This window comes from Ooceraea biroi, chromosome 1 (genome assembly GCF_003672135.1).
Source record: "Ooceraea biroi isolate clonal line C1 chromosome 1, Obir_v5.4, whole genome shotgun sequence".
NCBI lineage: Eukaryota > Metazoa > Arthropoda > Insecta > Hymenoptera > Formicidae > Ooceraea > Ooceraea biroi.
This window is the reverse complement of record NC_039506.1, coordinates 3,892,343-3,906,889: the sequence shown is the minus strand read 5'-3', so window position 1 is coordinate 3,906,889 and position 14,547 is coordinate 3,892,343. Positions and strand designations below refer to the sequence as shown.

Genomic DNA, 14,547 nt, shown 5'->3' with positions numbered 1-14,547 from the left:
TGAGAGAGCAATAATAAAAGGCAAAATATAGGGATTTTTTCGGATTTTCGATCGTCGTGTCCAATGAAATATTTTGTCACCATTTATATCCGTTCAGTGCGAGTCGCTCCCAACTGACCCAATTCGGAAACCTGTGGCTACCTGTGACCGTGTATCTGCTGCATACTTCACGATACTTCAAAAGTTTGATAACATCACAGATGAGTGGCACGAGATTGGAACAATTACAAAGGAATAAGAAGAACAAGCGTAAGAACAGTGGCACGATATGGATGACGACCCAGTTCTGCATCAGAAAATCTGTCATATTCTGAAAAAATACGTAAACTTATATAATGTAAATATGAAGAATAGTTGATCTTACTTTTTATTTCTATCAGAAGTGAACGTGTTAGGGTAGTAAATTGAAATTTCGGTGTGATAGACGCGCGAAATGAAGGTTTTCCGTAAGATATAAAAAGGCCAAAAAATAGCAATGGAATAAAAAAACCTTTCGTTACATGCGGCAGACATTTCTCGCGCTGCGTGTTTTGAAAGAACGGCAGAATTCCATAGAATTCGAGCGCAAAATAAAAGCTAGATTAAAGAACATACTCCGCTGGACGATGAAGCGCGAGAATCTGTACAAAGGAACCTTGTGCAACCTGGAGAACGAGAACAAGGAATTAAAACGTCGCCTAAATGAGATGCAACAGGAACGAGATCATGCCGAAGCTGTAAACAATGCCAAAGGTAAAAGAGACAAGGGTTTTAAATAGCTGCAATTACTCGCTGAATTCACATTTCTCTCTCTCTCTCTCTCTCTCTCCCTTAATATTATTGGATTAATTTCAAGTAGAAAATTAAAATAAAAAGCAGAGTAGTTTCCAAGTTGCAGAGTGAACTCTCCTATTTCCGTATGCAAGTAACACAGCTCAAAAATAAATATGAACGGGACGCGTCAATGCTGCAAGAAAAAGTTTCAAAGGATCAAAAGTTTGAAAACAAATCTGTAGAGCACACGGAATCAACATCATTCTCAGTATTTGTTCAGTTTTGATTCTGCATTTATTCATTGCTAAGCTTATTAAAATATTTTGTATAACAAACTTTTCAGTAATTACTGAATATTAATATGAATTCTTGTTCATTTTGGTTTCATTTCATTTTTGTTCATCAGCATGTAGAGAAGGATAAATTAAAGATTGCAGAGAAACATCCCGCTTTTATGGAGAAAAAAGAGGAAAAGAAAAAAAAGAGGAGTCTGTTTAAAACGTAGGAAAATTTATGTTATTTTTTTAATTAATTTCCTTTCTAATAATTATTATATATAAATTATTATTTTATTAAATTATTATTTAGGCAGATTAAGATTTTGTATAAAAGTTTTAATATTATGTTAATATATGTAAACGTAATAACTTATTAATATTTTTATTAAGAATAATATAATAAAAGTACATATATATATATATATATAAATAATTTTTTATTTACAAGTGTATTTTAAATATATTAATGATTTTCTATTTAAATCATTATATATGTATATAACGATAAAAAAAAATAAAAAATCAGTAATTAATGAAATTGTATTTGTTTAAGATTGCCTGATTTCAAGATTGGCAGAGAATTTATTGGAAAAAGAAGAAAATTATTTCAAGAGGACAAAGATGCTATAATTGATATTGTTTAAACGCGGTAGTACACATGTACATTATTATGTACAATATACGTATATCGTATATACATCCTTTCAATTATAATGTACACATTTTTTTATTATACTATCATTACAATATGTATGTTCAGTTTATACAAATAACTCATTAATATTTCATTACAGAATTCTATAATAATTTATACATATATATGGAAACAAACAAAACTAATATAATATACCCAACAACAATAACAAAAAATCAAAAAGACATTAGTGTGTTAAACAAGAGAAAACAAGTTATTTTACTATTGTTTAATTCAAAATTTGTAATTAAAACCATATTATAATAATATCATTTATATATAAGATATTTTATTATTATAAAATAATTCCTTCCCGAATATTGATAGGATTTTGCGCAAATAACATTTACTTATATTTATGTATCTAATTCAGGAGCGCAATCTGTTTATTTTCCAATTCGACGATTGAGAGAATTCCAGCTGTTTGTATAGTCAATTTTCAAGTGGCCATACGTATTTAAATCGATTTGCGGCGGTGGCATCACTTCCATGTATTTATCTTCGTTTGCGTGGTTCGCATGTTGCAAGCTTCTTTCTTCTTGTGAAGGGAAACCTGGAAAAAAATATATTCTACATAAATCAACGGAGAAGGAAAGAAGAGGATCTTGTGTATGCGATTAAAAAATTTGTATCTTTAGTTTTTGGAACGTTTGAATCATTGCATTAATTGTTTTTTAGAATCGGACATTTTGTCTCCAGATCTAAAAATTCAAAGATGAAACATTATTTACCATTATTTCGCAAAATATTACATGCTTCATTATTCATCGGAAAATAGCAAGAAACAAGTAGAACAAGTTGAACGAATGAAAAATATGTTGCAAATCTATTTTTACGTCTTCTTTTCATCAACTTCCATACTTCACGAAGGCTTCAATCGTTACGGTACTCTCGAGATAAATTGCTACACGCGTTAACGCCACGAGTTTCGCGCATGATTTAATATCTGGGGGAGAAAGTCCACGGCGGGACATCGTTGGAAATCACAATTACGCGAAGATCGATTCGTACAACGATGCGCGAATTCACGCGCAAATGCATCGCGACAGCAGGGAATGCTTGCGACAGCGTGTCGCGGCGTAAAGCACCATCGTGTAAAGACAGCACGTAAAAACTTTCTAACGCTACGGACTAGAAATCGTTCGATTTCTCGAGGTGCATCGCGGACGAAAAACTGGAAAACGCATTATCGAATCGTCGTATTCTCCTTTTTCCCGGCAGAGCGTGAAACCTGCAAAATCGGACGAGCGTAATTGCAGCGTTAGAGTACGTGCGACCTCGCATCAGCTTGTCAGTAGGGCATGCTTGATGGAGAAGCACTTATTAAGTATAATTTTAACACGCACTTATCTTAAAATATTGATGTACGCCTTCTCCAAATTTTCGTAAACTGTATTTCAAATTACATTAAATTAAATTAAATTTTTTCAAAGAAAATACAATAAAATTAAACATTGAAATATTCTTTATAATAATACAACTAAGAAAAAATATTTTTAAATACTAAAACTTGATGTTAAAGTATTAATCGACTTCTAATTAAAGTGACTCTGAACTTCTCGAATATCTTTCTAAAGTGGACCTTACCAAGCACGGGCGCGTAGACCGGAAACGGAGCGGCGTAATCCATTCCCTCGTCCTCGTAGATAGCTTGCTGATAATAGCAGCCATTGTTTGTTGGCCTAATTGGTCCATGGTATAATTTCTGCGTGTACGAGGGACTGTCGTTCTCGGGTTCTCTCAGTGAGGAGGAAGTGTACCTGAAAATTTCATCAGAAATCGATAAACGAAGAACAAACAAAACTAGAACAAATTTACCATGACTTTCGAGCGTATGTAATTAAACGTGCAAACTGTTTCATATGTAATGTACATTGAATTTCATTGATGCGTATTATAGGAGAGACTGTGAGAAGTAGGAATGGTGCGACTGTTCGTTTCTGGAGACATAATGCAACACAGGTTGCATTAAACGCTGCCATAAATAAAAGGCCAAGAGCCTAATTTATTAATAATTTATTATTGCCGGAATTCCCGAAGTATTACCAATATTCCGAGCGTGTTCGCGCATCACGGAGGGAACGTTCCTGAGTGGCAGGACGTCGAGTTCGATGTGGCACGTCAGCGACGCTGTGACGACGTAAGTAAGCATAATTCTCCAGATCCCACGGGTCTACATAATGACGGCTGCCGCTTCCGTAACTACCGCTGGCAGCTGATCTTCGAGAATCGACAGAGCTCCAGTAGATTGACGATTCCGCCGGCATTCTTTTTTCTCTCTCTCTCTCTCTCGTTTCCTCAGAACGTCAAAATCTTGGGAAGACATCATTAATATTTTCTTGAACACCATGTTTATATATTAGAAGATATTTCTATGTGATACTAATAGATCATATTTTGACAGATTTAAATTTTGTTCTTCCTTCTCTTCTATTTGTTTGGAAAGTTATCTTACCTGACGATTGGAATCTTCAATTCTTCTTTTCTTTTTCTCTTCAACAGACCAGATGAATGTTGGAAATTATCGCATACTTATAACAAATATTTAATAAATTATATAATTTAATTCACTACAATTTAATTATCAATATATCTCATATTGACAAATCTGAATTTTATACATCGCATTTTTCGTTGTTGTAAGAGTATTTGTCTATTTTTCTCACGTTTCACGAAATAATAGTGGTTTCTGTCATATCAAGTTATGTTTATATCTTCTGTAATTGCTAAATTAATCTTAGTTATTTACGGTTTACACGTTGTCGTTCTTTTTGCACTTCCACGATGATTTAAATTGATCGAATCAATTCGGCAGGATGCTTTTTCACTCTCCCTTCGTCCTTCTGTACAGGTGTGCAGGAGCGCACTGCACGCACTACGAATGCAATTTCGCTTCTGCGGTCGTAGAAGCTAAAATGTTTTCCACTGCGCTCTTCATGGTGAAACCTCGTAGACTTTCACACTCGCGCGTGAACTTCGTGGCTCAATCATCGTATTCTGAATCCCATGACGGATGATGCATCGAGCGGAACCAGAGCAACATGCACGCGCATGTGCCAGTCGAAGATGCTACTTTCGAAAACTTGTTCTCGGGTGATTTAAATTTTTAAATGACCCATTTATTCACACTTACGTATCGCTTTCTGAAAAATAGACAAGTTTCTATTTAGAAAACTGACACATCAGTCTAAAATTATATTTTCATTCCGCTCAATATAGCTATTTGTTGTTGGAGAAATTTTATAAGTAAACGGCATCATCTTGTCAAAACTATTTAATATTATATTTTTACACTTTTGGCTATGTATTTTCTTGAAATTTTTACATTCTTTGTTAAATACTTTGTTGAAACTTTTTCCATTACTGAACTCTTAGACATGCAAATCTTTTAATTCGTAATGAAAACATTCAGGATTTCAGGAGTAAGAAATAAGGTGAGCATTCTTGCGTATCTATTTAAATATGTAAATCAACAATATTTGGATATAGCTTCTTATTTATCCATATTATTTGTTCGTCAAACAAAATAGGCAACCTAAAGACATAAAGGAATGGGTATAATGTCGAGTGTAAGCTTAAATAAAAAATTATGTTAACATTTCACTGTATGTAATTTGTGTATAGGTGTATCGTGTACGTATATGTGTGTGTGCGTATACACATCCTCGTTCAGTTTATACATAATAAAATATCTCTCTTGATATTATTCGACAAATATGAGAAGAAAAACTATTATGTCATGATAATACCATTTAAATTCTTTAACCTCCATCTGGATTTGCAATAACATCTGTTCACTCGTGCACGCGCAACTTTTGTAATCTACGCTGTTTCACAATATTAATCAACAATATTATTATAACAATTATTATTTATTCGTTAATCTCCAATACGTGGATTTTTCTGCTATTGTATCTCAAATTGCATACTTGGATGTCCAAGAATCGAAATTTCTAAATTCTACAATCCGTAAATTCTTAATTGTTTAGGCTGTGCTTGAATTTTTAAGATTGAATCTTTTAGATTCTCAATTTTTGAACTCTTAACAACTTTCATTGCATGTATGACGATGTTAAGATTCTATTTTTTATATTCAGATCTGAATTCCCTAATTTTTAAACTTTTTGCGCAATTGTAAATTTTTTAAACTTGCAATTCCCTATTTGCCACTTTTCTTAAAATTATTATACTTTCTATTGAAGTATATAGATTGTGTTACATATATAACTTTTGAAAGTCTTTAGATACCTGATCTCTAAATTATGGAATAAAGAAACTGTTTTCTTTAATAAATGGATATTAAAAATAATGGATACTCAAATCCATTAATTAAAAAATATGCAGATTTTCAAATCTTTGGGTTTTAAAATCTTTGGACTACTAATAGTTCCATTACTTTTAACCTTTTTTACAATTGAATTCTTTTGCAGGTAAGCTTGTTTCTTTGTAAACTATCATAGAAATTATTTATTCATACTGATATATATTTTTATTAAATATCAAAAAAATCTAAGTTATTAAGAATTTTAAACAATCTTATTGCTATTATTGATATTATTTAATTATTAACGCCAAAAAAGAATATATCAAAACTCTAGTAAAAAGATAAGTGATTAAATAATTGGCCTTGATCGTTTTAAGCATTTCGAGATAATAAAAAAATATCAAAGTGTTTCAATATCAATTTACATACGCAATTTACATGACACATCAATAGATGTACAGACAACAAGTACATACTGTGCACAAACTTGTACGAAAAAATATCAGATAAAATGCTGGAATTTGTTGGCAAGTCTAGTTTCTCAAAAATAGATGTTCGCCAAAAACTAATGATTCCCTAGAAATCACTCAAAAAATTAGATTAAAATTTGCTATTACATATATTAAATATTACTTAATATCAAAATTACTTTCAACACCTCTACATATTACCATGAACCATGGACAGTCCTAAAAATTCATTAACAGAGGATCGTTATCGTAAATCCAGATAAAGATCAGCAATATATCACAGTTTCAGATTTATGTTCATTACATCTTAAGAGTAATATTATGCTAGCGATACCTCCTGCCAGCATCATCTATCGATTATGCGCAACAATCATTTTAGCTTGTTCAAACAGTAAACATCGGTTTAATTTAATGCTAAATTATGCTGCAGATCGGAATGCAGAAATTCAACAGAGAAATTCACGCCCAATCGCTTCATTTCCTTAATGGACCTTCTTTTTCTGCATGACATAGTTCCCGTGTGCGGCTTTTATTCATAAATTAAACGCATATCCGCAATCCGCATCGTTACAGCACTCGTTATAGGAAGTCTTAATTGATCATTGTCATTCCTCATCTGGCTTGATCGAGCAATAACGAAGCTGCCATTTCTACATCGTATTCAGTCCGCTTCAGAGCACTCTCGCACTGTTGTCTATTAGCCAAACCCAACCTAAAAAGTTAAAATAAAAATTATTTTTCTCTCTCAAGAAATTCCGCAATTTAACGCAAAGACTTATGAGAGGCAAATTACAATCAATTCTTTATAAAACAAGATTCTAAAAAAATGTTAAATCTATTGTAGACGTTTCAGAATGATATACGGGAGACGTCGTGGAAATGCATCAATTTGCAATAAAATTTCAAGGTACTCAACTGACGAGACTCTCGATCTTCGCCTGTCTATCCTTTGCGATCTGTTTGGCTGCTTGATTCGTGTCCCACCCAGTCGCTTGCAGGGCAGCTAGCACTTCCTGTTGCGACGCATCCGCAGCGTCCCGCTGCACCTTCATGATCTTGCTCGCTCTGAATTCGTCGCTCAAAGACATCACCAATTGCTGGGAAGCTGCAGTGAGTGGCGGACTGGTACCGACAGGGTGCTGATTGACCTGCAACGTGTTTATCTTGGCAGCAGCTAGATCGCTCGTCGTCTTGGCACCAGTGGAAGTTTCAATTTGCAGCAGATTAGAGGGCCCGCTTAGGTTGCACTTCGCCGCAGGACGATGGTTCTGCACGTAACCGTTCTGACCAGACTTATGCGGGCTCCAGGTTGGAGGGGGTGGCGGATTGTAAACCGGCGGTTGTTTCAGATAAGAACTAAAGTCGCAGGGATGCCCTTGAACAGGCTGATTTTTGCCGACGACAGCTTTCTGTTGCTGCTGAGTGCTAGTTCCTTCCTGGGCGTAATTTTGGCTCGGTTCGTTGCTTAAATTGTTAGAGTAATAGTTGCGAAGGATATTCTGCTGGACAGTCTTGTTGTAAAGAGTATTAAATTCGTTCTGAGACAGTTGCTCCAGATTCGGTACCTGGGAAAATATTAAAAATCATATTTTAATCCATCACATCCTAACAAGCATCGTCAAATGCTTCGTTATGACTCTTTTCTATCCATCAACAAAAAATATTGGCTTTCCGTTAAATTTTCTCTAAAGAAAGTTCGATTTACCGCATTTATCTCTGAACCATTTAAAAAGAATGCGTTATTATAAAAATTACCGTCTGCTTCAGCTCGGCATACACTTGTTCCGATAAAACCGTAGTGGGTTTCATGTGTTGCGGTTGCTGCAAATTATTCTGTATATGAGTGATTCCGTGAGTATTACTCATGCTCGATGACATTGGTGGATGATTTTGTAGGTGGGTCTGATTAAGGACCGATATTGGGCTCTGCGAATAATTCTGACCTAATGGTAAGCTACCAGAAATATAACTGGCGGTTGTTTGGAGAAGACCGAAGTTTACCGAAGTGCTTGACGCGTTGTGAAGGTAGTTCTGATTCGTTTTGAAGATATTGGCCGCGCCGTACTGAGATTCGTTCATGCCATTAAAGGTAATATTACTGGCGACAATCTGCGAGGAGCTGAAAGTGCTCTGCTGGCCGACGCCCAATGAATTCTGAAGATAACTTTGGCTATTTGACAAGGTGGTTTGTATCTGATTAAACGCAGCCTTTGCGACGTTGCAGGGTCCATGGCGAGGCTCGCTTGTACTGCTGCCAGCAATATGACAGCTGCTGGCAGTTTCCTGAAGCAGATTAACGTCGTCCTGACTAACGTTCGTTATATTTTGAGGATAATTCTGACTCGATGAGGAGCAAGCCTGTGCCTGAATTAAAGCAGCGGTCTTAGCGACGTTGGAGGGCCCATGCTGATCTTGATCGTTCGCGGTACCACCAGCAACGTGGCTAGCGGTTTCTTGAAGTAGATTGACACCTTCCTGAGCAACCGGAAGAAGCATTAACGTCTGTCGGCCGGCAATTGAATCGGTTGAACAGACATTTTGCTGGGACAGAGTCTGCGTTTGTTGCCAGATTTGATTCACTATGACATCAGTAGGTGATTCCGATACGCGTTGTTCGTCCTGAAGACGCGGTCTCTGAACGTTTATGCTTTTCGGCTGCCAAGAATTCTGCACCTTATTAGGCAGCGTCGACGACGAGGGCGCTCGATGATCCATCGTCGTCACCGGCGACTTCGGTTTCCCCTGCGGCGGAGGCTTCAGCGCCGGGATGACTGAGGAAGGTCTAGCAACGTCTTCCGTCCCTAAAGACTGCTGAGTGGAATTCCGCCGTTTGTCCAGTGACGGGTAACGCAGGTAGTTCGCGCAGGTGGCTCCCGTCTCCTGAGTCTCTCCGCTATTGGCGTTCGTATTTTTGGTTGCCTCCTTCTCACCCAAATGCTTTTCTAACTCGGCCAAAAAACTCGGGTCCAACTTCTTTGCGACACTAGTACTAGAATTGGAGTTCAACGATAGCTCGTTCATGCTTTGTGCGAGATCACAATTGGACTTGGGCTTCGGTGGGCTCGCTTGGTTCGGTCCAACTGTGGGAGGAGGCGGCGGGATTGGTGCCGCGAACGACGGCACGAAGCCCCCGCCTATATTGACATACGTTTGCGCAGCGGAAGTATTCCGTAGATCTTCCGGCCAAGTCGACCAGCTCGATCCCCGCGGACTAACTTTATCTATTTCGCTGTAGTGACCTGCAGCACCGTCGGCACCCTCCACGTTCACGTTCAGGTTTATCGTGTCCTGCCGACTCTCTTTGTTCAAATTTACAGAGTACTGATGAGTTTCCTGAAATAAATAAAATTGGATTCTTTTAACGATCACGATAACTTTGCACCCAGGCGTGTCGCAGTTCCGTATCAACCTACCTCTGCGTCAGTGGAATTAGTGATGAAGCAGTTCGCAGCATCCTGACTGGACTCTCCTGCCTCCTGGTTATTGACATTGCTGTATGTCTGTGTCTTCATGTAACGACTAGCTACTTCAGTGGGCACGTGACTATAATATCGCGAATGTGGCGGTTTCATAAACACCGCGGACGTGTCGAAGGGATCGGAATACGCGGGATCCACGTTACCGGGGAAGTTAGCGTACGTTCTGCCTTCCTCGTCCTGCCAAGAGAACCTCTCGCTCTCGATAGGCTCGTCCAGAATGTTAACCACTCGTCTACACGCAGCCTCTTGCTCGTGCGCGTTATCGCTCGCTAACTCCTCGGCGGACAGATCGATCAGAGTACCCTCTTGGTTGGTACCTGAAACCGACGTTGACTGTGAGCTTTTGATGGGACTCGATTTGGCGTCATTGCGCAGCTTCGTGTAATTAAATTGCTTTCTGGTGCGCGGAGTACCGCAAGAAAATTTCTTCTTCTGACTATCTGACGAGGCTGCCACCAACACATCCGGAGGATCCATTGGATTCCTTAGGTAAACGTCATCAATGTAGACCGGGCTGCCCCAACTCTTGCCAAAGGGCGCTCCGTGCCCCGTGTGAATGAATGAATTCTCTAACGGCTTGCTAATGTCTTCCGGCTGTTTCCGCCGCATCGGGTCAACCAAACAGCGCGGAAAGTGCGCTATTTGAAAGGTTCGCTGGTTCTGGCCTTTCCACCAATAGTTCTCCGGGCGCCCGTCGATTATCGCGATCTGATCTCCCGCGTCGATGGTCATTTTGCCGGTCTCCTCGAAGGTGGTTAAGGCTTTCATTACAGATGGCACCATTCCGGTCAACGATTCTTTCAAGAAAGCGAACGTCGGCCTGTCCGAAGGCTCTCTCGCCCAACAACGAAGCATTAGCTCATACATGTACGGGGGTGTCGCCTCCGGCTCGTGAAGTCGTTCACCTTCGCGATCAATCTTCCGCAGTATCTCCGAACCATTCAGCCCCAACCAGGGCTCTTCCCCGAACGTTAGCATCTCCCACAGCGTTACGCCAAACATCCAAACGTCCGATGCGTGACTGAATTGTCGAGCTTTCAGAGATTCGGGAGCGCACCAGGGAAACGGTACCTTCTTGTGTTCAGTCATGACGTAACAGTCTTCCTGCTGAGGGAGCGCTCTCATCAGTCCGAAGTCACCGATTTTCACCTTGTCGACAGTGCTCAGCAGGACATTTCTACACGCCAGGTCGCGATGCAAAAAGCGCTTCGCTTCCAAGTACGCCATACCCGTGGCGACTTGCAGCGCGTAATTGCAAAGCGTGAGAATGGAGATTCTGCTGCACTGCTGCCGCAGATAATCGAGTAGCGCGCCCAAAGGCGCAAGCTCAGTCACCATCATCATCGGCTGTGACAGTACCACGCCATATAGCCTGATGAGATTGTGATGATCCAATGTGTGCATCGCTTGAACCTCGGAAACAAAGTCTTCTATGACACTAGGCTGCGTAAGAGCATCCGCCTTCAAGACTTTCACGGCAACCGGAAGAGTCCGTCCGGAGGGAGAGGTCCATTCCCCTCTTTTAACTACACCGAAGCTTCCATCGCCCAACTTAACGGACAGTGTGACATCCTTGTCTTGTATGAGACACGTCAGCACCGAGGAGGTCTCGATAGACTGCGAGGATCGCTTATTGCTTTTACTGCTGCTGCCGGGTTTAATTTTGGTAATCAGACTTTTCTTCCATTGAGCACTACGTCGCTTTTTCACCGCATCCAGCAGTCGTCTAACACCAGGCTTGCCCAGACCGATTTTTTCCAGATCTTGCGGCTGAACGTAGTCAAAGTGATGTAGGCGAGTGATCTGCAGGTCGTCCCGTATTCGCGTGAAAAACTGGGAGAGCTGCACATCATGCAGCAGCTCCTGAAGCCATTCAATGCCTTCTTCCTCTGCCATTATATTTTTCTTGTTCAGTCAGGTATCTAATGCTGTAGAATATAGACATCTTGAGTAATTGAAGCGCACTCATAAGAACCTAAAACTTTTTTTCTTGCATATGTGAATACGTTTTTAAATTCTTGGATATTCTACATTTAAGTACAATGCTGACAATGCAATGCTGATATAACCTAACAGTAGAAACAACATATTAAATAATCTTTTTTATATTTATTGTTAACTTAAAAAATTACAGTAGATATCTTTAGCATAGATATGTTTATTATTTATTATCACAAAGTTTATATAAAAAATGAGTGATTTTTAATTTTTTACAACTATATTAGAATTTAAAAAATTATTATTAATTGCAAATAGTTAAGTCAATTACTTAAGGAAGCACAATTGTTTCTACTTTTGGTTATACCAAGTTTGGATTTCTAGAATTTTACAATTATGTTCTCAAGTTTATAAAATTTATAGATTCTTAAAAACCATTAAATTTCCTTTCAAATTTAACATCCACATCTTACACTGTTAAAATTTTGGTGTTATGAACTCTTAAAAACTCTTTGTGTGTGTGTGTCATCTTTCACTTTGATTTGTGTCTTGCAAATTCTACAAAGTATATTCAATGAGACACTTGAATCTCTGGGTAAATCTATTTTCGTCTAGGAAATCCATCATTTATCCAATTTTTTGCAAGAATACTCTTTGCAAGGAAACACTCAAGGCAGCACTAACCTGCAGGCTTTGTTTTTGTCATCTTTTATGCGAGAAACACCGATGTTCAAGGATCACCCAGCGAGAAACCGACACCGACACTTCCTTTTCGAGAGATGTTTCCTAGAACACCGCTCTGTTCAGGGTGCTCGTAAGTGACGGCGTCGGTGTTCACCTTGTCGGAATTCCCGACGACGCGCACTTTCACTCGACAGTTTTTCAGTGCGATGCATTCTCTGACAATTCTAACCTAAAAGCTAACCAGCTGGAAAGCTGGTTGCTTCATGTGTACATACTCGTCGATCGTCGTGAATAAAAACATGCTGCCGAGGAGATCGCAAAGCTGCTGCAGGTAATTGCAACAGTCAACAATTTCGCGCACGGGCAAAACGAGGCGAAGTGAAGGGCAAAGGGAGGGGGTAGGAAAACGAAAAGGCGACCCCGAAATTGAATAAATTTCACTATGCAATGCTGCGCAAGGTGAAGTATGCATATAGTAGCTCAAGTTGTTCCCTAGGGTGTGCAGAGGGCGTCGGGCGATCGCTCGGTCGATGTGTGCGTGCGTGTGAAGGGTGTGAGGCAAATAAGAAAAAAAAGAAGAAGAAAAGGACGAGAGCAGCCACGCCGGCAATCTAACGACACTCGTCAATTTGCAGCGCTACCTACATTCACTTTTAAGCTTCTTAGAATTATTGGTAATTGTGAAGGAAAGCTCCTTCCTCTCCGATTTCCTTCAAACTTGGTAGAAATGTATATTTTGGTCCTAAAACACGATTGCGAGAAGGAAAATCGTCGCTCTCAAGTAGAAAAAAAGTTATTACGTGCTGAAAAGTGACAGTTTCGAGGTTAGGAATCTGTCATACCGGCAATCCACGGGCGTAGCGCACACTGACCAAGCATGCGCGGTGTTTTTTCACACTCTTTTTATGCTTATTTTGTTCATAGTATACTTTATAGCAGCGAAATGTAAGATTACTTGCGTTAATTTCCAAATTGCTATTACACTTCGGACACTGTATTTCTTTGTTTATTAAATGATGCTCATTGGCAAATAAAAAGATAATTTGGTAATTAAGTATACTACAGACGACCTTCCCGATTTTAAATAAAAAACGCGGTTGGGTTGGGTTAGGTCTTTCGCAGTTTTTACTTTCGATTAAGGGGATGCTGGAGCTGCTAGTGAACTTCTTCGCGATGGTGCTGCCATCGCACAATATTTGCACAATAAAATGTTTTTTACAAAAATTTGGCAATTTGTACGCACAAAATCGCTGTTGAGCGGTGTTTGGACACAATTAAGGAATATGAGACTGCTTTTCGAAGTGACTTTAGAAGCGTCATAAAAGAGAATTCTGTGTTTTTCTTTAGGATTAGAGGTTAGAATACAAGAGAACACAGAATTCTCTTTTATGACGCTTCTAAAGTCACTTCGGAAAGCAGTCTCATATTCCTTAATTGTGTCCAAACACCGCTCAACAGCGATTTTGTGCGTACAAATTGCCAAATTTTTGTAAAAAACAATTTATTGTGCAAATATTATGCGATGGTATGTATTCTGACAGGATTGTACAGATTTCTCTTTTATTACGCTTTTAAAATCACTTCGACAAGCATCCTCATATTCCTTAATTGTGTCCCCACCTTGCGAAACTGCGATTTTGTGCGTACAAATTGCCACATTTTTGTAAAAAGCATTTTATTGTGCAAATATTGTGCGATGGCAGCACCATCGCGAAGAAGTTCACTAGCACCTCCAGTATCCCCTTAAAGTAGAGAATAATTTCTATTTAACTGTTTGATTTTGGTTAAAGCAGAGAATACCGTGTATTTAACTATAATTACCAAATTATCTTTTTATTTGCCAATGAGCATCATTTAATAAACAAAGAAATACAGTGTCCGAAGTGTAATAGCAATTTGGAAATTAATGCAGGAAAATCACCGATTCCGTCGGTAATACAGACGACTCCAGGATCGCTTTAACACAAGTAATCTTACATTTCACTGC

General features: G+C 38.8%; 3 protein-coding genes and 1 long non-coding RNA gene across 6 annotated transcripts; 2 read left to right on the top strand and 2 right to left on the bottom strand.

Annotated features, from left to right (window-relative positions):
• The first annotated feature begins 13 nt into the window (after positions 1-13).
• LOC105280466 lies at positions 14-2,005 on the top strand. Its single transcript, XM_026970880.1, has 3 exons — positions 14-337; positions 510-732; positions 1,585-2,005. The coding sequence occupies exons 1-3, from the start codon at positions 269-271 to the stop codon at positions 1,659-1,661; spliced, it is 369 nt and encodes a 122-aa protein (XP_026826681.1). The 5' UTR covers positions 14-268; the 3' UTR covers positions 1,662-2,005.
• On the bottom strand, positions 1,742-4,700 carry LOC105280461. The gene is made up of 4 exons (XM_011341038.3): positions 4,181-4,700; positions 3,772-4,038; positions 3,313-3,485; positions 1,742-2,278 (listed from the first exon to the last, which is right to left on the bottom strand). Exons 2-4 carry the CDS (start codon positions 3,990-3,992, stop codon positions 2,112-2,114), a joined length of 561 nt encoding a protein of 186 aa, XP_011339340.1. The 5' UTR covers positions 3,993-4,038; positions 4,181-4,700; the 3' UTR covers positions 1,742-2,111.
• LOC105280460 lies at positions 3,462-3,740 on the top strand. Its single transcript, XR_894132.3, has 2 exons — positions 3,462-3,557; positions 3,626-3,740. It is a non-coding gene; the product is annotated as an uncharacterized LOC105280460 (long non-coding RNA).
• Positions 4,701-5,160: 460 nt separating the features above from the next.
• Positions 5,161-13,455, bottom strand: LOC105280462. 3 transcript variants are annotated; one of them, XM_011341041.3, is made up of 6 exons: positions 12,561-13,449; positions 10,352-11,866; positions 9,873-10,255; positions 8,215-9,792; positions 7,375-8,024; positions 5,161-7,171 (listed from the first exon to the last, which is right to left on the bottom strand). In XM_011341041.3, exons 2-6 carry the CDS (start codon positions 11,832-11,834, stop codon positions 7,072-7,074), a joined length of 4,194 nt encoding a protein of 1,397 aa, XP_011339343.1. In that variant the 5' UTR covers positions 11,835-11,866; positions 12,561-13,449; the 3' UTR covers positions 5,161-7,071. The 3 variants fall into 3 exon arrangements, with proteins under 3 accessions (XP_011339343.1, XP_019887576.1, XP_011339342.1); XM_020032017.2 differs by having other exon boundaries at positions 9,133-9,792; positions 9,873-11,866; positions 12,561-13,455; XM_011341040.3 differs by having other exon boundaries at positions 9,873-11,866.
• Positions 13,456-14,547: the final 1,092 nt, after the last annotated feature.